Below are 23,342 nucleotides of genomic sequence, written 5' to 3' on the forward strand. Positions count from 1 at the left end.
GGAGCATTGAGGACACCGCGGTGCCTGTGTGGGGCTGTGGGAGCATTGAGGACACCGCGGTGCCTGTGTGGGGCTGTGGGAGCATTGAGGACACCGCGGTGCCCGTGTGCGGCTGTGGGGACACCGCAGGCAGACGCGCCCGCCGGGCCGTCACCCCGCACCTCTCGGAGCCCCGCGGCCATGGCGGCGGCGAGGCTCCCACCGGGCATGCGCGGGGCTCGCTCGGCGCTCGCTCCCCTCGCCCCGCGCGTGCAGCACCGCGGCCAGCGCCCGCGCGCGCGGGGCGGGGCGGGGCGGGGCGCGCGCGGATCCGGAGCCGGGCACGGGCACGGGCACGGCTGCGCCGAGCGGAGCGCAGCCCAACGCGCTCCACAGCTCGCCCGGCCGAGCCCAGCCTTCGCCGCCGCGATGTTGGACCCTTCGTCCAGCGAGGAGGAGTCGGAGGAGCTGGTGGAGGAGGAGAGCGGCAAGGAGCCGCTGGCGCCCGCCGCGGCGCGGCTCTCGCCCAGCCGACCCGGCGAGGGCCCGGGCGGCGGCGGCGGCGGCGGTGCCGGCGGCGGTGGGAGCGCCGGGGGGCTGCAGCCCGGCGGGCGCGGCAGCAGCGCGGCGCGGCCCGCCAGCCCCAGCCCCTCGGTGGCCAGCGAGAAGGAGAAGGACGAGCTGGAGCGGCTGCAGCGGGAGGAGGAGGAGAGGAAGAAGAAGCTGCAGCTCTACGTCTTCGTCATGCGCTGCATCGCCTACCCCTTCAATGCCAAGCAGCCCACCGACATGGCCCGCCGGCAGCAGAAGGTACCGGCCGCGCACTGCCCTGCCCTGCCCGGCTCTGCACTGCCGGTCGGGCTCTGCCTCTCCTCTCCATCACCCACCCACCTTTGGCTGCTCCCTTCCTGCCCCTGCCATCCACCCACCTGCCTGTCCTCTTCTTACCCACCCGCTGTTGCCTTACCCCTGTGCACACTCCTCTAGATACCCCTCTGCATCCCTGCCCATTCCTCGCCTCTCCCGCTGCTCTCCGGGCCTGCAGCTCCCCGGGCACCCCAAGGGCACTCCCGGCACAGGGCACCTTGGGCCCACGTGGTGCGCTTTGCTGGCAGCAGCCCTGTCTCGGGGCTCGGGGAAGCCCCCTGACCCCTTGTCACCCTCCGTGCTGCTCCCCGACATGGTCTCCCACACAGAGCCGGCGCGGTGACATACATCGTTGCTTCTTGTTACGCAACATCGGGATTCGGGAAGTTTGGGATGTTGGCCATCTAAAGGTTGTCAAAAGGAGAGAAATGGGTTATGTTGCTGGAAAACACCAGGCACGTGCTGTTGCCTCCTGCAAAGGGACTCTACAACTCTGTGCTTCCTGCAAAGTTTGCTTAACTGGGAGTGCTGGCACTGACTTGGGGAGTTGCCGAGTCTCATTTCAACTTCTTGCAAGTGTTTATGTTTGGCGAGCTCCCCAGGATCAGCTTCCCGGCAAAATGTATCAGCAGAGGTTTGCAATGAAGTCTCTGCCACAGTCCTGGCTCTTCCTCCCCACTGTGTCACCACAGCAGGGCCGTGTGCGGCTCCAGGCAGAGGCTGGGCAGGAGCGCTTCACCTGGGCTCCCCATCTCCAGGAGCTGTCTTGGAGCTTGTTTCTCCTCTGAGACACAAGCTTATGGGCCAGGGCAGAAATTAAGTTTCTTCTGGATCTGGATACAGCCATCTTCCAGTCAAATGTAGCCAACTTTTTCTCTGTGGCAGCCAGAGTTAAGTCTGTGATGTAATGTAGCTCTCTGAAACAGCTGGTTGATTTTTTGTCACCATTTTCGGTTGAGTTTCTTAGACTGCAGTTTTAGCCTTGATCCTGTTCTGTGTTCACAAATGACCTTTACAATTCAGGCAGACTCCTGGATGTATTGAGGCAAACGACATTCAGTTCTGCTACACCACAGGACTATTATTAGTCATTGCAACATACGGAGGTAGGAAAGTGTATCCGTACTGTATCATGTAGTTTAAAGGCAATATAGGACAATCTGTTGCTGGAAGCTTGAATGATCTGCTTTTGTTTGCTGAGCAAAGTACATAGCTGAAATTATAGCCAGGTTTGGAGTTTTTTTTATCTGTTCTTTTTGCCTACAATGCTTTTCAACAGACTGTGAATTTCCGAAGTCGTTTTGGCTTTCGTTTCCCGTGCAACTTCTTTGTGTTAGAGAAAGATGATGAAACTTACATTACTGTTAGTTTCACTGAAATAAAACCAAGTAAGTCCTACAACTGTTTCTCACATAAAAGTGAACTGAAATTGACAAGTAGTTTATCCAAAGGAGCATGCAGCATCTTAGCAGTTCAGAGAAGAGTGGCTGGGAAGGACAGTTTATAGTCCGTGAAGTCAAAATAGTGCACTATGAAAGGACAAGAGAAGGGAGAGGAAAAGGTGGGGAATAAAGTGCAAGTGAAACAAAGAAATGAGGAGTAATGAGAAAAATTACAAAATGGCAGCAATACTCAAGGCTATGTGGAAGTTACACAGGATCCTGGGAGGAAATAATTAATTCTCTGTGAAATGAAGAACATAGGGAAACATTTCTGGCTTACTAACATAACTAAAATAGGTGTGTCTTGAGGGCTGACCATCTCCTCTCAAACTTAGCAGTGAAATGGAATTGGGAAAGCTAAATTTGCCATGATAACATATGTCAAATTGAATTTACCCTTTAAAAGGTGAATTAATTCTGGTTTTTTGTTTTCTCTATATCCCTATATTCAGTTGTCACACTGGGAGTAGATCCTTGCCCTTTTTTGTTTGCCATGACTCCTATTGAAATCAATTAAAGGACTACCAGAGCCTGCAGTTTGTTGATGAATTTCATGTGCTCCTCTACTTTGCTTTCCTCACACATTCCTCTGGGAAAGTCCTTTCCTTCTCTGGCTGGTGGGGGACCAGAGGGTGAAGGTGAGGGACTTGATCCCTCGTGAGCATCTAGCTTCAGTTGCAGTGTATTGGTTGGGTCTTCAGTAATGGTGAAAGTGTCAGGTGCTCAAGACTCACCAAAGTGGAACAAATACATTTTGCTTCTTGGGAGAAAGGTGAGAGAAAACTGGATTTTGGTCCTGCTCTAATGGGGGCTGTTGGGTCAGTTTGCTCATCGGCAGAGGAGGGATAAACTGCTTCCTTTCCCATGTGCTATTTGCCTCTCCACCCTCACAGTCTGTAGTTTGCCAGGGAAACAGAATCCTTGAAGAAATAGGGAGCAGAAGATCCCCAAACATTGTCATTTGCAGTCACCAGGTTGGTGCAGGACCATGCTCCCTCCTTTCCCAGTGGTGCTGGACAGAGAGGCTGCAGGGGCTGCTGCTTGATCCACTGCACGTGCAGGGTCCTGGAGACGCCAGGGCCTGACCCTGCCCATCCACCCACTTCAGTCACTGCCCATGGACAGGGTGTCTGGGAGCCCCACTGGAGCCCTGCCCAGGTCAGGGGACCTGGCTTCATGCTCAGGCCCCACACCCACGTCAGGGAGGTGCCACCGCAGAACTGTGCAGCAGTGTGAGCTGCTCAGCAGGTTCTGCCCAGTGCTGGAAGGAAAAGGATGAGGTTTGGCTTCACCTGGCTCACAGCTCTCCCCTGTAGAATGGGAGATGCTGTGACCCTAAGCACAGCCCAGGCAGGTGACCATGGCTTTGCAGGTGAGGCAGTAAAGTTCTTGCCCTGCCAGAGTGGTTTCCTGTCTGGGTTACCTGATAACAGCCAGCCCATCCCCACCACAGCTGGAGGACCACAGCCGAGATGGACTGTGTTGCAGTCAGCCCCTGCCAGGCTCCCAGAGCCTGGGCAGCTTCTAATAGCTTCACCTTCTTTGCAATTTTCTCAGATAAGAAAGTGTTGATTTTGTTGTGGCCGCAGCACTGAAGTTCTTGCCTGGGCTGTAGATCCCTGTGTACCTCCCCCTGAGGTGTATAATCCTCCCTCCTTGATCCTGCAGTGCTGCTGTGTCAGAGCTGGCTGGTGCCCTGGGGGCTGGGAACACACCGGCACAGCGGGCACCAGTTGTGCAGCCACACACGCCTGTGTAGTGCTCCAGAGCTGGAAAATGCAGCCTGGTGTTCTGCAGCACCCATGAACCATCCTGGAATAAAGGGGGAACTGTGTAGTTCAGGTGCTGTTGCACCACAAAAGTAATCACCTGCGGTTTGATAAATTAGAATGTATATGAGAGCGAAGAGAGCAGCCGAAACTTGTGAATGGATGGTGTAGCTGGGTATTTACTGCATGTGGGCATGACAGCACTACTTGTTTACACCAGCAGCAAACTCTATGTTTCAGATATCCAGATGAATTTAAGCAGATGCCACTCAGAACTGGTATTTTTCTGATCCTGACACCACAGAAATTTCAGCAACAGAGGAAAAACTGTTTTTTAGATCAGTTTGTTCAGGTCTATACCTCTGTTTTGGGTTTATTTTGATGTTTATGGGGTAAGGCTCCACTTGAGTAACTACATGTCTGTGACGTCTACCTGTAAGTTCTTTTATTTACATCTCACTAGCATTATTTCCTAAGGGGAAAGAAAAAAGTCTTATTAGATCTGCCTGTGTTGTCTTTGCTTCCCACTTAGGTCTCTTTTTTTAAGCCACCACTGAATTCCAGGCACATTTGAGATGCAGACAATGGTCTGCAAGATACTCATCCCTGTAAGGCTTGGTGAAAATAGGGAGATTTCATTTTTATCTTCTACCCCAGATGGGAGGAAGGTGCAGTGTGTGGGCAGCCATTACTAGACACTGGGGAATCTGAGCAAGAGACCAACTGAATGTGGAGGCAAAACTCCCATCAGAGCTTACAATATTGTTGGATATGGAAGGCTCCGGCCTCATGATGCAGCTCAGGAGGAAAGTGGCTTTGCCAGCTCCATGGCTCTCAGAACAACGTGTTTTATTACTGCAGATGGCACTGAGCTTGGTAATTGCATGCCCAGGATGTGTGTGGTCTTTTCTTTAGATCATGCTGATTTGTTGGAAGTAGAGTTTAGAGGACCAGCCATGCTTGGTGCCTCTTCCCACTTGATCCCAGCTGTCTGAAGCCTTTGGGAAGGCAGCTCAGCTGGCAGCCTTGGGATGTTGGACAAGGTGTGTGTGTGTCTGTAGTGATGCAAACCAGGCATCCTTGAATGTGGGTTGTACTTCTTGCTAAATATCTCTGCAGCACAGCAGTTCAAAAGGCACAGCACAGCCCTGGAATCGGTGTTTGCTCCTTCAAAATAGCATAAACTGAAAACACTTGTTGGGAAAGGGGCAGCAGGAAAATCTTTTTAGGAGATAAAGTGAGGAGAGCACATTAGGTCAGACATTGTTGCAGCCGTGGTTGCCACTGCCTGTTTTCCTTCCTGCAGAACAAGGGGGTAGGCAGGCATGAGAGTAAATCACTTCCCAGTGGAATAAATGCAGGATGAAAAAAGTTCCAGATTTGTTACAGATTACCAGGGCTACTCCTGGGAGAAGTGGCTCATGATTTGGGTCCCTGTGTAAGCCTGTGCAATGACGTCAGGTGCATTAGCAAAATTCTCAAATTCAGCAAAGCATTTAAGCTTGTGCTTTGCTGAATGGTGATTGATTTAAGCACAGTGCTTAATGCAGAACAGGTGTGAGGGGTCAAAAACTGTTAAATTGGTTACAGTGCATCTTGAAATCCTGAATTCCTGCCATTTCAGCAGGCACACAATGCTACAACAGTAAGGACACAGTAAAGCTAGTGCAGCCTTCCAAATAACCACATACTTCTTACTTATCATGGGTTGGATTGTTACTCTTATGCCATACTTACACAAGTTCTCTCATAAAAGCACCAACAAATTGTTCTTCTGAGACAGACTTTTTTAGCAGCTTTCTGCTGGAGGAATTTGTATTTTGTGGTCAGATTCTGCTCTGCTGGGCCCAAGAAACCCTTGGAGATTTTTGGTTTTCTCAGCTCTGCAGGGCAGGAGTGGTAAAGACAATGCTCTTCTAGTTTTCTGTCTGTTCCTCAGTTGCTATCTAGTGCTGTTTAAGAAGTAGCTGCAAAGTCCAGGCAGCTCTCAAGCATGAGCTGTACATCATGCACAGCTCTGTAGCTGCAGCAAAGCTTGCAGGATAATTATTAGTGCTATGCCTATACAAACCTGGAAGAGTAGTTAGGGGCTGGCTTCACCACTTAGATGGCTCAATGTGGGCACAGGCCACTGCCACCATCAAATGAGGGCTGAGGGCCTCTTGGCTGGGGCTGTGCCCAGCTCTGTGCCAACCCTGAAGTGAAGGTGAGCCTGCTTGCAGAGCATCACCGTGGCAGGGAAGGTCTGGCACATCTGAGATGCTGTGCTGCTTAGCAGTGTGGAGTGCAGAATGTGATTACTGTGATCAAGTTGTCTGGAATCTGCAGAAAACAGTTGTTTTCAGTTAAAACACTTATCATTTATTTTGCCAGTGCCTTATCTTAATTTAATTCTAGAAGATATTAAACATTTGTCATACTTTGGCTATTTATATACTTGCAGTTTATTGGATTGTGAAGTGGGTAATTAAATAGGCTGTGAGCTTGGTCTTTGGCTATTGTAAAACTTTGCAGTTCCTGATCCATAGCCTGACATTTCAATTATTGTAGGTGGCACCTCTTGGGCCAGAGATGTTACAAACTGAGAGTGGAGAAGACTTATCTGATCATGCAGCTCCAAGCCCTGCTACAGCCCGTCCTTTCAAAAGGTGTAATTTATGTCCTTGCTTTGCATAGTCTAGACACTCCATGCAGCACTTTGCCTCTTGCACAACTTGTAATTTTTTCTGCTGAATGGTGAGTCACTTGTTCTCCATTTACCTATGTGGAAAGTGGCTGGCAAGTCATTTCCCTATGCAATTTTTTGTTAGCTGGAGAAATATTTGATTTGTTTTAGCTTATTTAGCAGTAGCAGCCCAGCCATCACAACTCTGCTACTAGCAGTGTATGTATACAAACCCCAGAGCTACTGCCAGTGCTGTAGTCCAGAGTGGTACAAGGTAAACATCCTATTTCTGTTTCATGATGTAAACTTGATCAGTACGTTAAGACCAATCGATACAGGATGATCAATAAAGCTGTTGCTTGGAGAGTGTTGATGGGAATCCAGCTAGTGGCTTCAGCAGCGCCAAGGTTTCACCCCCAAAATGATCTCTAGAAATCACATATTTTAGTGTGTCTTTCAGCATTAAGACTAATTAGAACAGTAGAGTTCCCTTAAAACAGCAGACAAATGAACTTTCCCTGGTGGTGAGCAGTTCTTCTCCATTTGTCACCCAGGAGGGTGGGTGGCGTTTGATGGATGGCCCCTCAAATGTCTTCCCTTCCTGGAAACAGAACAGGGTGAGGTCCAAGGGAAGGTGCCACCTTCCTATCCAGCTCTTTTAGAGCATTGTGCAGGCATGGCAGGATAATCAGAATTGTCTCCTCACCTTGGATGCTCCTTATGCAAGTGGCACCACTAGCTCACCGTGGGACAGAATTGGGCCACCCTTCTTGGAAGGCATGCTCCAAGGTCCAGCAATAGGGTCCAGCTGCCTCTTCATGAGGGTGGGAGAGGGGAGATGAGAGAGATTGAAGGTTCCTGGGGAGTTCCCCTGTGTCATTACCTCGGAGGTACTGACAAAAATACACAGAGCATCCTAGCCTGGCACTGGCTTAGGAAGAAGTTATTTGTGGGTACAGGATATTTGGGTTGCTTCAACCAGGTTTTCCTCTGAATTGTGTGGGCTTCATTCTTGAAACAGGACATAAAGTGCAGTCGCTGAGTGTTTGATGTTAACCTTTTGAAATTGTTGTTTGAAAGGTGCTTTTAGTGATAATACTTGGTATTGTTTGTCTGTGATTCAGGCTGATAAAAGTCAGACATTTGCTAGAATTTGAACACCTGAGTCAAAGTGTCATGCAAATATTTATTCGTCTTGGGGTAAGTCATGCTGTGTTTGTAGTTGTCCTAGTTCAAAACCTGTCTGTCTACTTCACAATAAGGTTGGGAGCTTGGACTCTTGGTAGTGTCAGGTATATAATGACCCTCATGGGCATCTCCCCATACCTAGATGTTAATATTTGATGAAAAAACTTAATGAAATCTAGATTTAGTCATGTTTTTTAGTGACGGTGCTGTGGTGTTTATCTTTGGGGATTGGCAACGTGATGTGCACATCTTGAAAGAACCTCAATGACTTTGGTAGAACTTTGGGCTGATGCCACAATGCATTTGTGTAATACCCTGACAAACAGGGCTGATAGTCCAGCACTGGCCTTTTGTGATCTTGTGTGCTAAATTAGGGTGACATTCACACAAGGGCAGGGTGCTTTTAGACTTTCTAAGTGAAGAGTCTCCAAATCTAGCTTTGTCTGTAGACCCTCTGCAGACCACCTTCTGCTCCCTTTTTGGTGGGGGGGGATTTAGATCCACACTTGATGATTTAGGTTTAGCATTTATGAACTGGATCTGATCCTGTACAAGCATGGAGCAGAGTGACCCTGACCCTGCAAGTCTATCACACCCTGTATGTCTTCAGCCAGGTGAAGAATTTTGGGGGGAAAAGACTCAATAAACTTTTTGGCAGTGGAAAAGAACACCCTACTTGTTTAGGGTGTTGTTGTTGCCTGAGGCATTTCTGTAAGAGAAAGAGGCCTGGTATCCAGAACAGCTGCAGCACTGCAGTGTGCACAGGCTCACTTCAATCTCTTGGAGCAGGGATAAAAGGGGGTGGTTTGGCTCCCAATTGCCTGTCTGGCACAGGGGAGGACAGTAATAGGGAGGAAAGGCTGTTTTCCAGGCACACAGACCTTGAGAAGCTATTGATAGAAGAAGCTATTTGTTAATAATTGTCTTCTTGAAACAGTCTCACAGGTTGCCTTGTAAAGAGTAGTGTCTGCTCTAGCATTTGAATTTGATTTCTAGCATTTGCATTTGATCCTGAGAACCCATTGAGCTGGACAGGATGGCAGTGGGAGTTTGCAGCTTCTGTAAGTTTGTAGCAGCCACTGATGTCTGTTAGTTGCACTGTGTGCTTTCAATCAATGACGTTTGTGGGGCTGGCTGACTGCTCTGAGAGGCCATTCTCTCTTTCCTGGGGAATTAAGTTACCAAGGCACAATGACGCTAAGTTGGTGTTGCCCTTGGGTGCAGAAGGCTTCAATCCTGTTGAAAGATTTTACTGCCTTAAGCACCCCAACATATGACCACAACCCACAAGTTTCTCCCCACATCCACATTGCAGGGGAGGAGCCCCATGCTTTCCTCAGAGCCCCTCAGAGAGCGACAATGATTTGCCTTTGTTGGGTGTGTGCATGAGGGTCATTTCAGAGCCCAGAGTGTCACAGCCAACACAGACTCTGGTTGGCACTGGAGAGGACAAGGTGCCTGGCTGGTGGCATCCTGGTGAGATAAAGGGACTTGGCTGTGAGAGGGAAAATAAACCCGTTACTCCTAAATACAGCTCCCTGCTCACTGATACTGGTTGTAGAAAAAGGCACTCACCCATCTGATTTCCAGCTTTGCTTGGAAATGACCTCTTATCCCAAGGAATGATTTGGGGTAGCCCTGTCCAGCCAGTTGGCCAAGTGAACCTGAATACTGCAAAGACACTTAGGGAAGAAATTTCTGGGCTTGCTCTGGCCAGCCTTGATGTGTGGCTGGTGCAAGTGGCTGTGGAAGGGAGAAGCTGCTCTATAAGCAGCCAGCCAGATGCAACCTGTGTTTCACTCAGTGTTCCCCTCAGGTGTCCCTGTTCCTGTCTGATGGGTGTGGGCTGGGAAGGAAGGAGCATTTAGGTGTTGTGTTTTAGACACAAGAAATACTGGACGATTTGGGAACAATTAGTTGCAGCTATACAGAAGTTCTGTCATACTGTTACTGATGCTGCCAGGGGCTGGAGTTTTTGGAAGGAGGTGCTTTCACTTTGCCTGATGTGCTGATGCAGGGGGTCAGCTCCTCCCTCACCTCAGCAGCAGAGAATCTAGGCAGCTGGAAGGTGATGTGGGTATCACATAAGCAGAACATCAAGCAAAAGGTAATTTTCTTCTAAGATGCCAAATAACTTTTCCTAATTCAGCAAGAGGGTACAAATACTTTGCATGTTGCATGTAATGAGTTTGCTTTTATTGTCACCAGCACTAGACTTCCTTCCTTCCTTCCTTCCCAGCAGACTGCTCCCATTCTTCTTGCAACCAGAGATGACAGGCTCGTCTCTGCCTCAGGAGGAAGCTAATGGGGTGACACAGCAGGAGCCATCTGCCTTGCTACCTGCATGGTGACTGTGCAAGTAGGAAGGAAGGCCACAGCCAGCGCTTCTTCAGCCACGGGCCAGGCTGCATGACCTGAGAGTAGTGCACACTGCAAAAACCAGCACTGTGCCTCCCACCCTGGCTCTGCAGACCACCCTCTGCCAGTGAGACCTCTAGGCAGAAGCCATCTGCTGCTGTTATCTGGGGATGTTCGGAGCTGCATGGGGTTGGTTTTTGGTGCATAGCAAAGAACTAGCTGGAGTTAGGACTGCAGAGACTTTGTGTGTGCTCAGTCATTTGCAAGGACAGAGCAGCTCCCAAACAAGAATCAATGCTGATGCTCTGCATTGGGAAAGAATGGGGAGCTGGGAAGGGCATGAGGCCTGGCTGAGGGAGTTTGGAGTTGGGAAGTTTCAGCTTTGCTCCCTCCCTTTATCAGGTGTTTGGTGCTTTAGTCTGTGAACTTTCTGCCTCTGGAAGGTACCTGTGAAGGAGCTGGGGCAGGGACTGCTGGCAGTTCTCAGGTGTGGCTGTGTTTTCCTTTTCCATCTCCCATTTGCTCTGCATCAGATGTGCCCAGGGCTATGCAGAGATGATGGGGAATAATACTCGTCTAGCCTCTAGCTGTCTCAAGAGAGCTGGTGTCCTCAAAAGACTTGAGTTGATCGTGCAGTGGTGGATTATGTTGGCCAAGGCTCTGCCTGGTATGATTTCTACTTGTTTATGGCCTCCTGGACTTAAGTGGTACCTTCTACTCTAAAAGATGTTGGGTGTAATTCTGCAAAGACTCTCATGGGTTTTATCTACTCCAGTGGCTACTTCTTTCCCAGAATCCCTCATGACACATTCCCACACAGCCTGAGCCACATGCCCAGCAGGGAGAGCAGCAGTTGTTGCACTTGTTCCAGCCTAACTGGTGTAGGGAGGGAAGGCTGGGCAGGGAATGGCATCAGAGAGCCTGTTTTTTAAACTGCAAGCTGGCTGCTTCTACCAGCTATGTGAGCCTGCATGGCTGAGCCATGGGCATCCCCTCGAGGGCTACACCAGCCTGGGGAGGGGGTTATGAGCAGAGCAGAGTGGTGGAGCATGCCTGAGGCACAAGTAGGGAACAGTAGCAACTTGCCAGTGGCAGGATGGAAGAAGTGAATTTGACACTGGAATTACACTTTTAAACTTCTGATTTTGCTTGTTTTTAAGTGCTATTACAAGTGCATGTGCTTGTGCAAAGGTTATGAACTGAGCAGGATGGGGTCTCCGTGGGCAGTGTTAGATTTCTCCATCAATAGTGAAAGCCATGGAAATGCCTGGACTCCTGTGCTGGCTGATATAAAATGGATGTTTCCTTCTAAGGCTGCATTGCATCCCTGCTGCTGGACTTTTATTTGGAGTTTCTCAAACTATGACCTCTGAAGACTCTGTGGCAAATTTCATATTTCATGCATCAGGATGTGAGTGATAGAAATTCTTCCTGTAATTTCATCTCTCCCTTTTCTCAGCTTCTGTTGCATGCCAAAATATTCCTTTCTGCACAGAAGTCACCCCAAAAGTGAATCAGATCCTGCTGAGCAGGACAGTCTTCCCACCACCTATTTATAGTGCATGCAATTACCCTCCATGCATCTCAGAATTCTAATTGCCTTTTTATTGCTGTTTGTAGTGTGTTAAAGGTTTTTGAATGCTCATGCCTTGTGTTCTCATTAGCTCTATTTATTCCTCCTTTGGCTCCCTTCCTCAACCTCATCAAATTTAGCATCTTCATGCCTTCAGGGCCTTGGACAGCTCTGCCACTTCTGACTTCTCCCATGTCCTTGCTTGTGTTGCTGCTCCAGATGCTTTGGGTTCCCCAGGCTCGTTCTGATGTGCTCTTGGGACCTGTCTCCTGGAAGGGGCTCTGTGCCTGCTGTGACTACCCTTCCAGTGACCCCTTTGCTGGGCAGGGTGGCTCAGGGAAGGTGCCTCAGTGTCTCTGAGGCAGCTGTCCTGCATCAAACAGGGCTGTGAGTGGTGAGGCTGACCAGGCAGTTAGGGGCAAGCACATGATTTCCAAATGGCAAGCAATGGTCAAGAATCTGGGGAGCAGCTGGTAATAGGGAGTTAGTAGCCCAGGTGAGAGGCAGGTGCTGTGGCCTGGGGTCCCCTGCATGGATTTGCTTTGTCAGGGTGGCACCAGAGCTGTTGTGTCACCTGTGGTCCCCTTGTGACAAGGCCCTTCTCTGAAGCCACAGTCCCTTGGGCTGGGGACACATACAACTGGTATCACTGAGATTGCTTTTTTTAGAGCTCTGTGTGTATCCTGTACCAGTTTTCACCTGATGGGCTTGTGCAGCACCTGGCACTCTGGTGGGTCACTGGGAACAAGCAGTAGCCTGTGTTTGTCTTGTATAGTTTCTTGAGTGCAAAGTCCTTTATAATGTTGTTTGCTTTATGTTTTAGCCTTGTTGTGTGGCATTTCCATAGCTCAGATTAATTTAATTATCCCCCGAGGTGCTTGCTTGCTCACAGTTGTCCAGGACTTTATTGCCCTCCTCTTGTGTATTGAGGAGCCCACACAAATCTGAATCATCAGTAAATGTAATCACGGTGTTTGATGTTTGTTCTTCCAAGTCCGTGATATATACAATGAATGAAACTGGTCTTAATACCCATCTGTGCCTCCCCTTTAAGCACTTTTTATGTTCCAACATGCTTATTTGCTGTGTACAACTCTGCCACTCAGTCTTACCAGTATTTGTATTGACCAGAGGAATTAATGTTTTATGTAAAACTGTAAAAGATGTAAATAATGTATCAAAAGCCTTCTATAGGTAATTTATGGCCAGAGCTTGCCATCAGCAATGTTAGCATGTCTGCTAAGCACGGTGTCTGCTCAGGGAGGGCTGAGCTCAGTAGCCTGCAGTGCTCTGTGGGCTGGGGCTGAGGACGGGTGAGTGCTCCATGCTGCCAGCCAGCGTCCCTGCCTGCAGCTGGTCTCAGCCTCCGACATGGTGGCACTTGTGACATGGGCTGTGCAGCGTTACTCTAGGCTGGCATCCTCATCTGTGGGCTCTGGCTGAGTGTGAGGGTTCATTAGTCAACAAGAGAATTACTGAACTGGAACAGCCTGGAGCTCCTTGGTCTCAGTGGGAGTTTGCTGTTTCAGGTTCCTTGTGAAAGGTGAAAGCAAAGGCAGAGCTTGGCAGTTTGGGCACTGACTGGGGGCTTGAGTTTGAGCCAGGTTACAGGCTCAGCTCTCTGCTCACTTCTTCACAGACTCGCACAACTATCCAGATCTTTCTCAAGCTGTCATCAGTAAGGTGGTGAAAATATTACTCCTTCCTCCATAGAGCACTGGAAGACAGAGCTTGTGAGATGCTGAGTTAATTCCTTAGTGGAGGATGCAGGTCGGGGGGAGCACTGGGGCTAGACCCGGTGAGAGTGGCTGTGCTGTAGCTCAGGCACTGAGCACCAGGGGCTGCCCCTTCCGTGACTAGCTGTGTCCTCCAAGCAGCTTTTACAGCTGCTCCCTCTTAAAATAAGACAGTTAATAGTCTTGCATAATTCATGCTTACAAGTTGTACACATTTGATAAAAGAAGGAGCCGATGTTTCATTTACACACATGGGGCTTCATATAGATCTTAACAGCTCTGTGCACAACAGCCATGCACCCTTTCCTGCTGTTTGTGTTTGGGCAGCTGGACAGCAGGCTGCCTGCTGTTTCCAAAGGCAGGGCAGTGCCTGAATGCCTGCAGCCTGCTCCTCTGACATTTCCTGAGCTTGTCACAGGTGCTGCCCTCCTTCAGGAGGGAGAATTGCAGTGTAATGCAGAAGCAGGACAGGAAAATCTTCATCCTTGTTGCTCTCAAAACCCAACTGCTGTATGAAAAGGAGGCAGTCTGGAGTCCTGAGCCTAGTTTTGCATTGCTGGGAGTCTGTGGAGCGAGGCTCTGCTCCAGATGGGCTCTCTCGGGATGCATATGGATGTGCTCTGGCTGCCCTTGCTTGGGGCGCTCTCGGTGCACAACGCGGCCTTCAGATGTTTGTGCTCTGGTGAAGGCTCAGGCTTCAGGGACAACCAACTGTGACTAGCAGGACATGGGTATTTTAACTCGTGTAGAAGCTCAGCTGCCCTCTGTTAAAGCCCACACAGTCAGGAGAAGAGTAAGACTTCTGATTGTTTCCTCTCAGCCAAAGGCCAGTGGCCAGCCAGAAGCAGCTGCCTTGCTTGGTTGCTGCGGGTTTGGGAGTTACAACTGCTCCAGTAGTGTGGCAAATCATCTCCATTTATCTTTGGTGTTGTGCCTCGATGATGTCAGAGGGTCTCTTTACATTGCATATGTATTCAGACTAAGCAAATGACAGTAGTTTTCCTATAAAAATTTAATGATGAAATATGACACTTATAAGTGATTTCTTTTATTTTTTTCTTTAGCCAGTTGTTTCATTTGCTGTATAACCTTCATGCTAGTGGTAATAATCTTTCCTTGCAGTGACTCAGGGGAATAGATGTGCCTTTTGAATTTGATTCTTTTACCTAGACAGAATCTTCGTGGTAGTTTATTGGGGTTTTTTTTTTTACAGCTCTGATTACTTGCTTTGCAATGCTGTGACCTATATTCAAGGTGAAACTTGTGATAAATATTTGCTTTGGGGAGAGAGGAACAACCATGCTTCTGAGAGATTAAGGCCTGTCAGGCAGCAATCCTCATTTCAATTAGACATCAAAATGCAAATCATCTAGACTTCAAAGTATGTCAAGGTGAGAGCAGAAAGGACTTTAATGCATTCTGAGATTAAGTTGAAATCCTTGAGCACTTTAATTGTTCTTGGTAAGTTACGCTGTCTAGGAATGGTGTGGGGGTAAGTCACAGCCGTGCAAGAAGCCCTTCAAAGATATATTTAGTCCCAGGATTTCAGGGGCTAGAGGAGGGATTTGCTCACCTGGATGCTTGGGAGACTTTGCTGTGTTTAAAAGGGTGAATGACAGAGCCTGGGCAGTGAGAAGACTGAAGTATTTTTTTGATTTCTGCTCAAAGAGATATATGAAATTCCTACTCTTCATTCTTCTTTTCCTGTATTTCATTCTGACTTCTCAAGAAGCAAACATTAATGAAAAAACTGGGGGTAAGAATCAGCAAAAAAACCAACTTGTCCCTGTTGAAACCATGGGTACAAGGTCGTAGCTGTTTATGTAACAAATCTCAGAGAACAATCTCAAAACAATCTCATTTGTTTATGTAACAAATCTCAAAAAATGTCCTTGGTGTCATCTTGTGCAATTTTTCAGAGGTGATTATGGAGTCACAGTACTACTTTGCACCAAAAATTGTAGCCATACACTGTAATTGTACGTTGTGCACCTCTTTGTATCCAGTTTGAATGATCACACTTTATAGACATGACACAGAAGCTGAATGAAAAAATAGCAAAAATGCAAATTATATATGTATCTTATTTAAAAAAAACATTAATTATGCTAGCATGTAGACTCTGCACTAGAAAAACTTCTGTAGACAGAACAACTCTCTAAATGTCTGTGTTCTTGAGAGCTGGACCTTGTGTGAAGAGCATTTGCAGCCACCTCACATCACCCCCTTCCCAAGGGAGCCAAGCAGCCAGTGAGTTCCTCATGGCTGGCAGATCTCCCTGGGCCCTGTGGGGCTGGGGCTCTTTGTGCAAGGCAGATCTGGGCATTGCTCTTGGGAGTTGCTGGGCCTTGGTAACTCAGCAGAGCTGGGAAGGGCTACAAACAGGGAGGAAGAGGCAAAGAAATAACCTCCTGCATCATGTGGGCTACTGCTGAATCACTGTTTATGCTGTTTCCATACCTGCTGACTTGATGCATGGAAATAGGGTACCTCTATTTTTAGTTCTTACCTTGTGCATTCATGCACATGCACGCTGAAATTATGCTTTTTGTGATGGGAGCAGTTTCTTGCCTACACAGGGAAAGTATTTCAGAGTTGTGGCACGGTAATGATTTCAAATTTCTTCACTTCCTAAAATCATCTGCACAAGGAGAGAGTGGAGAAGAGCTGCTTGCTCTCTGTAGGTAGAACAGGATACCCCGAGTGCCTTGAAGCTACTGCTGCAATCGATGCCATCCAGACATGGTCCTGCCCTACTGCCTTTCTGGCAGCAGAATTACAGCTGCCAAATTTTATTCCATACCCTGCTGGCTTCCTTTACCCTCTCCTTTAGAGCTTATTTGATACCTAAATAGGATTTATCAACTATTGCAGCAGGACCACAGTGTTTTGGTTTGTTGCTGTCAGTTTGTGATTTATTTTGCCCCTGTTGATGCTAGTTGAGCAATATTCAGCTCTATCAGCAGAGGAAAAGGTCCCAAGATGAAACCAGCACATTTGTTTTGGCAGGAGTTGTGTGTTGGCTGTTACCTGCTGCTGCATTAATTGTGCTGTGAAAACAGGCACCACTTTTGAAGTAATTTAGACATAAATTACCTATATGAGCTGGGACGTTGAGGTGAAGGAAGGCAGTGACTCGTCAGTACCAAAAAATGACTGTTTTCATTGGGGACAAGATCTGGTTTATTTTGTTTATGCTGCAGGAAGCCAGTGGTTGCTGGTGGAGCATTCCAGTGAAAACAAAGCTTTCTCATTCTAGTGTGTTGGGATTGACAGTGGCATTTTGGGAAGAGAAGAAATAAAAAGTGCTCTGCTTTTAAATGGCTCTGTCATTCATGCAGCAGCAGCTTTGTGACACTGTCTGTCCTCGGCTGCTGCAACTTCAGAAGCTGAGATTCCCCAGAGCTGATGAGATTATTTGACTCAGTGATATTCTTTAGAAAATGCGTTATTCCTTCCCTGGTATCCTCCTGGTGCATGGGGTGCTGGTTCCTGCCACCAGAAAGCCTAGGAGTGAGTGCTGCTGCTGCTAAAATGAGTAAAGTCGTGCATACAGTGACAGCAAACTGGTCCAAGTACTGTGTCCCATGTAAGAAATGTGACAAAAGGCTTGTCAGGATTCTGTCTTAAATTTCTGTGTCCAAAACCTTAATGCTGTACTTGGCAACCATGAGGTTTTTCCAACTGCCCTCTTTGATTTGTTCTCACGGGTAGGTAGCAGAGTAGCTGCTGCTTTTGAATACTGGGTGAAGTTTGGCATCGGGTAGGTGGGAATTGTGCCTTTGACCTGAAGGTCTCTGTAGCTTTGGTTTCTGGAGAATCTGGATGCTATCATCTCCCAGCAGGTCTCATGTCTTAAAGCACTTGCAGCAGACCCTGTGGCAGCCTTGCTTTCCTTAGCAAGCTTATTCAGAGTCTCAGTATCCAGAAATTAGTATTGCCTCCAAATTCAGATCCATTTCTTAAATAACCTTTTACTGTGCTGTGAGAGTTTAGTCTGGCCAGCAAGAATGACTTAGTGATTCTGGTACTCACTCTGGCCCAGTGATGCCTGATGTCTTTTGGGTCCTTTGCTGCCCTTCATCCTTGCAGAGCCTTGGCACCCACACCCAGGAGAGAATGATGTCCTTGTGAAACCCTTGCTGGTTCAGTTTCTGTCCTTGTTTCAGGGAGATCAGGAGTGAAGCAGTCGCTTGCATCGCTGCAGAGTAATTTTCTGCCTCTGGAGCCACGCAGAGCTGCAGCACGTTCACTCCTCGCTGCACACACAGCCCTGGTTTTTCCTGTTGTGAAAAGCCTGCTGAATTGTTTTAAAATGTCACAGCAGGAAAGAGCTTTATGTACTCCATCATTTATGTCAGCCCAACTTGTGAGCTGTTTGCCAGAAGCACGTGTGCGGGTGTAAATGCATTGGCTTTACATGGACCTGTTTTCTGCATGTTTGTGGCTGCCCAGTTGAGGAGCATCACCAACCAGTGCTGGAAAACTCCTGTGGCAAAAGAGGGAATAAAGGAAAGAGAGCTGAGGAGAGGTGGGAGGAAGGTGCTCCTCTTGAAGCAGAAACACCATTTGCTTCTGCTTCGCCTCCCTGCGAAGAGACGAGGGCCTTTGGACCGTGTAAGTACACTTCCCCCAGTGGGTGGGAATCTGTTAGAGCAAGGGCTAGCCAAGAGCAGCTGTTTAGAAACAGATCCACAGTACCTCTTGGGTTAGGGGGGAGAAACACTGAAGGTTTGGGCGCTTTTTTCTGGACCTCAAACTGAACTGCAAATATTTTCTCCCCAAATATGTTTAAAGCTAAGCCTTATGAGGCTGAAATGGTGTGCAAGCAGCCCCAGCTCTCCCCGAGGCTTCAATTTTCAGGATTATTCAGAGTTTTGCAAATTAGAAAGGTGCTGAAACCAGTTGCCTTGAGCTTCAGTGGAAAAGCATTTGATGGCATGTGGCATCTTGCAGATTAGTTCCCAGGCACCATCCCCTGTTGGTGGTACTTTTCCATCCCTGATGCTGTCTGTGGCTAGAGCTCTCTGCTTGGCTTATAGCCACTCTCTTTTAGGCACAGAGAAACCAAGGCAAGGGGAAGAGGCTGAGCACAACCTGTGCAGAGAAGGTGCTCCCAAATCCATGCTGGCTGCCTGCTCTTTCTTCACTGTGCCCAGAGAGATGCCAGTGACTGTGCCAGGGATGCAGGGCGTGGGGTATGGCATGTCTCTAAAGATACCTGAGCAGACAGCTTGGAGGTCAGTACCTCGTTAGAGCAAAGCCATGTGCCTGCCTTGCCTCTCTGCTCTCTGACTGCTGCCTCGGTGCTTCCTATCTGTGTCCACTAAGCAAGCTGCTGGATAGTTAATTACTGCTCTGGTCTGAGTGCTGTATTATAGTCCATTCTGTCAATACTAATTGTTTTATAGAAATATGAAGTACCTCTTCCCCTTTCCTCCAAGGACTTTGAGACACAATGTGGGCTTTAATGATACCATTCTCCCTTCTGTCCACTGTGAGCAGGAAAGTATCTCCCATTTTCAGTGGCCACTTAGGGCTATGTGCTGGAGAGGCACGAGCACTCTGCTTTTGGGGTCTGTTTCTGTGCCCTTCCAAAAAAGCTCTTTCCACACCCTCATACCTTTGGTGCTGTGTATTTATAACTAATCAATTTCAACCCAAGATCAGAGCTATGATTATCAATTGTCCTGATGAATTCAGGCAATGCTTCATTACATTGTTCCCTTCCTGGGTGGGGTTTCTTTTTCTTGCTTTTCAGCCTTTGGTTTAATAAATAGGTGCAAAAGAATAAATAACTTAAGCAGGGGTTTTAGGTGGGCATCTACTAAGAGTCCACAGAATAGTGTGTAAGGATAAAACATAAGGCAAATTCCCCCTTTCAGGCATGAAAATTGTCAGCTCTTGGCATTTACTTGTATCTCCACGTACTTGCCCTGAAGCAGGTGGTCAAGGTGGGCAACCACTGGATAGCTCTTTGCAGGGCGATTTATAGTTTTGAATGTGTTTTTATTATTGCCCTGGAGTAAACACCAAATAAACCCACACTCATTAATTATTAAAGAAAAGTAAATTTAAATGTGCCCCACGTGTGTTGAGCTTCAGGTGTGTTTGTAGTGACTAATGTTTTGGGGCTGTGCTCTGGTTCTCTTTGCCTCACTGGAGGCTTTGTTAGTTTTTAATCATTAGCGGCATTGCACAGAGCAGGATGAATTCCCAGCTGAGCACCTGTGATCTGTGCTCTCTGTCATGCAGAGATGAAACAGGAGAGCAGGGAAGAGCTCTCTGCCTGGCTGTGGGAAAGGCCCTGCCACCGGGATGCTCCAGACCTGATCCTGACTACTTTCTGTACCTACAACTTCCTGCAGAAGCCTCAAAAATGAGATACGGGTGTGCCTGAGGGTGCTGGTGTGATTTTAACAGATGAGGAGGATTTGTTGACAGAAGGATGGATGGCAGAGTCCCGTTCCCAGTGGGGTGTGGAGGATGAGAGGTGTTTTAGCCCTTCACTACACAGCACCCTCTGCTCAGCACGTGGCTCTGTGTTGCTCAACACAGCGGCAGGTGCACGTCCTGGAGCTCAGAGCAGGGCTTCATCTGCTGTCAGCTGGTTACACCAAGCAAAAGGAGGATGGCTGGATGCAAGGGCTGATGGTATTCCTCTGTCTTCCCAGGGGATTCACAGAGCAGACCATACTTAATTAGACTTGCTTTTATACTTAATTAGAGTCACTTTCAGAAAACAGTGCAACTTCTGGTGCTATCAGCACTTTTCAATTGCGAACACGGGAGGGCAGGCAGCGTGGGGGCATTGCAGACCCACAGGGCCAGAAATACTCAGACTGAGAGGCAGGACTGCTGATCCATGAGCTGAATGTTGCAGAATGACTGCTGGCTACTCCCACAGGCATGGCACAGTGCTGGACTGCTGGACATGCTCAGTGCATCCTTGTCAGGCTGAGGAATCCTTGATGAATGTCTGAAACTGCTGTATGCAGGGTGAGATTACATGGCTGTCAGTGCAAGCTGTGAACTGGGAGGTGACACAGCTTTTTCTCTGGAAGAGAGTTTTTTTGCATATTGTGTGGGATTTGTGGGATTTATAAACAAAACTTACTCCAATACAAGCTGAATCTTTCCTGTATTCTATTAAAATAGGGGGGGACAGGAGGCAAAAAATAGCCTTTTAGACTTAATCTCTGTCTTCTTCATCATCCGTATGGAGCTCTGAGAGTGTTTGTGACCAGAGATTTGTTGTTTGGCTTGGAGTTCCTATACAAGGACTCTGTCTCAGCTGAGCACTTTCAGTGCTTTCTCTGCTGTTCTTCTCCGCTAACATTCAGTGAAGTTTGATGTGCTGCTGATGTCATCTGCAGGACATTCTGTTCTGTGGCTTTAAAATGCATCCCAATTTCAAACCTGATCCATTGGGCTTAAGAAAGCCTGTGCTGGTGCCCTTGCTGTCACATCACCCAGCCTTGTGGAAGCCTGGATGTTAACTGGTCTCTGAAAACAGTTTCCTGCTTCTCAGCAACAAATGTGATTATGGTTACACTGGGGAATGGAAGCATGAGAAGCCACATTGTTGCATTAAAGGTCAAGTTCAGTTGATTTTTAATCCTTTGACAGCAGCAGCTTCCTCTCTTTTACACATGTGACTTCATGTGTGTCTGCCAAGGCATAGGCAGGAGCTTAGAGGTTGAGTACCAGGTAGGCCAGGCTTTGCTTCTGGAACTTTTCTGGGGGAAAGAGGCAGTAACATCTTGGCTCTTAGTTGTTTTTTTAAGAGAAGAGGCTGGTGCTGCTGTCTCTCAGTGGTACCCTATGCTTTGTGCCTGCCATCAGTGGGAACTGGGGAGCCCCAGTGCTGTGTGGGCTCTGCCACTCTGGGTGGGAGGATGGCACCTTGCTGTGTGAGAGCAGCACCTGGAAACCCACAGGCTGCAGTGGGAGTGGGGCCAGTTTCCAGGCTATGCCTGCTTGGGGCCTGTGGCATGAGGATGTATATTTTGGGATCCCATGTTCCAGGGTGAGTGAGCTCCCACACATGTACCCAGGGATATGCAGCAGCTCGGGATGTCGCTGATGATGTTTGTCACCTTAATATTCATCTCCTGTGTTTGCAAATCTTGGCGTGAGCTGCAGATTCTTCTGTTAGTATTTTGGGGCAATTTCCTTCAGTTCCTGATTAAAATGCATGTGTTTTTCCTCATTTAAAAATATCATCTGTATCAAAAAGCTAATGATCACAATACCTGGCTTCCTTTTCCCCAACAAAGATGACAGCAGTGATATAAATCATTCTGTTGCTGATTGTAAAATTGCTACCTTCAGGCACGTCTTTATTTTAGGGTTGGATTTTTTGGCTGCCACAATTTACAAGAGAAAGACAGTTAGAAATTTTCTCCTTTTAATATGTAGTTTTCACAACTCTCAAGTCTCTTTATCATGTCAAACTGCTTTGGCTGCCAGGCTGGAAAAAGCAGAAGATTAAAGTGCCTTTTTTTTTTTTTTCCCAAGCATGCAGCTGTGCATATAAGTATATAGTGTCTTTCCTGATATAAGATAAAGTCATAAAGATTTCCAGGGCTTTTGCATTGCTCTGCTATTGGGGTCCTTGCTGTAGTAGGCAGTGAATGTTATTTCCTTGGGACTTTTTTCTTGTGTGATTTGAGCCTCAGTTATGTTCCTCTGGTTCCTGGCGTGGTTGTTGTGGGATCACAAACCTTCCTAGCACTGAGGTGCATTAGCTCCAACATGTCCAGAGTCCTGCTGAGAATTTGGATTTTAGTTGCTAGTTTTTGAAGTGAAATCTTAAAGGGATTTCAAGGCAGCATCATATGGAAACACAAAGTTTTGTTTGTTTTGTTGCTGGGTTAGTTTTGGGGTTTTTTTTCCTCCCACCTCTGTGGGGAGATGTAAATGCCTGTCTAGAGAAGTCAGGAGCTGCAGAGACTATCTGAAATGCCACCACCACCTGACCACCTCCCAAATGGCTGAGCTCTGTGCTTGGTGGATGACGACAGCAAACCCTATGAAGGGTAGTGCTTGTATTTAATTCTGCATTACAATCCCTTTAATCTAGGATTATATCCAGTTGTTTTCTTCATGCAGGGTATATGCTGTCAGATAAAAGCAGTAGCATCTGGGAGGAGAAAAATTGCCTCAAACAGGGGCTGAAAACCTTGAGTACCAGGAGGTGCTTTTATCAGAAGCATAAACCTATCTCACAAAAACTGCCCAGGCAGGTGCAGGGGCTGACAGGACCCTCCAGCTCTGATAGATTAAGACCCTGAGAAGGCAACTAGTTGCAAATGAAACAGTAATTGCTTTCCCCTCACTGAATGAAATCCTTCTCTGAGGCGATTACACAGATTAAAGCTTCCCACTGCAATGTACCAGAATAAATATAGCCTGTGCCTCTTGCGGGGGCTGCTGCAGAGCAGCATTGGCTGCAGGATGCCTCTTGTGAGGTATGGCAGGGCAGCTGGAGTGAAGGGGAGAAATCCTGTAAAAATAGGGCTGGAAGGACCTAGGCTATCTTCCATCATCTTCCTCTCTTAAAGCTGGATTGAGCATGCCCAGGTTGTTCTGGTGGCACTTGTCCAGCTGGTCCCACTGGGCATGTGGGGACATGAGTTCCTGGGCCAGCTCCTCCTGTGCATCTGCATCCTTATTGGGACAGGGCTTTTTCTCCAGTATCCAGCCTGGCTCTCTTGCTGTAACACATAGTTTTAATTTCTTGCCGTGAATGTGAGTGGCAAT

At 47.9% G+C, this 23,342-nt stretch overlaps 1 protein-coding gene across 10 annotated transcripts in view; it reads left to right on the forward strand.

Moving 5' to 3' along the window:
* The first annotated feature begins 317 nt into the window (after positions 1-317).
* Positions 318-23,342, forward strand: part of CADPS (calcium dependent secretion activator) — a 206,935-nt gene continuing 183,910 nt past the window's right edge. For all 10 annotated transcript variants that reach the window (XM_053953714.1, XM_053953716.1, XM_053953720.1 and 7 more), the window contains exon 1: positions 318-789. In XM_053953714.1, the coding sequence (XP_053809689.1) occupies positions 409-789 (381 nt within the window). In that variant the 5' untranslated portion in view covers positions 318-408. The remainder of the gene's footprint in view (positions 790-23,342) is intronic.

This window comes from Vidua chalybeata, chromosome 12, assembly GCF_026979565.1.
Source record: "Vidua chalybeata isolate OUT-0048 chromosome 12, bVidCha1 merged haplotype, whole genome shotgun sequence".
NCBI classification, from domain to species: domain Eukaryota; kingdom Metazoa; phylum Chordata; class Aves; order Passeriformes; family Viduidae; genus Vidua; species Vidua chalybeata.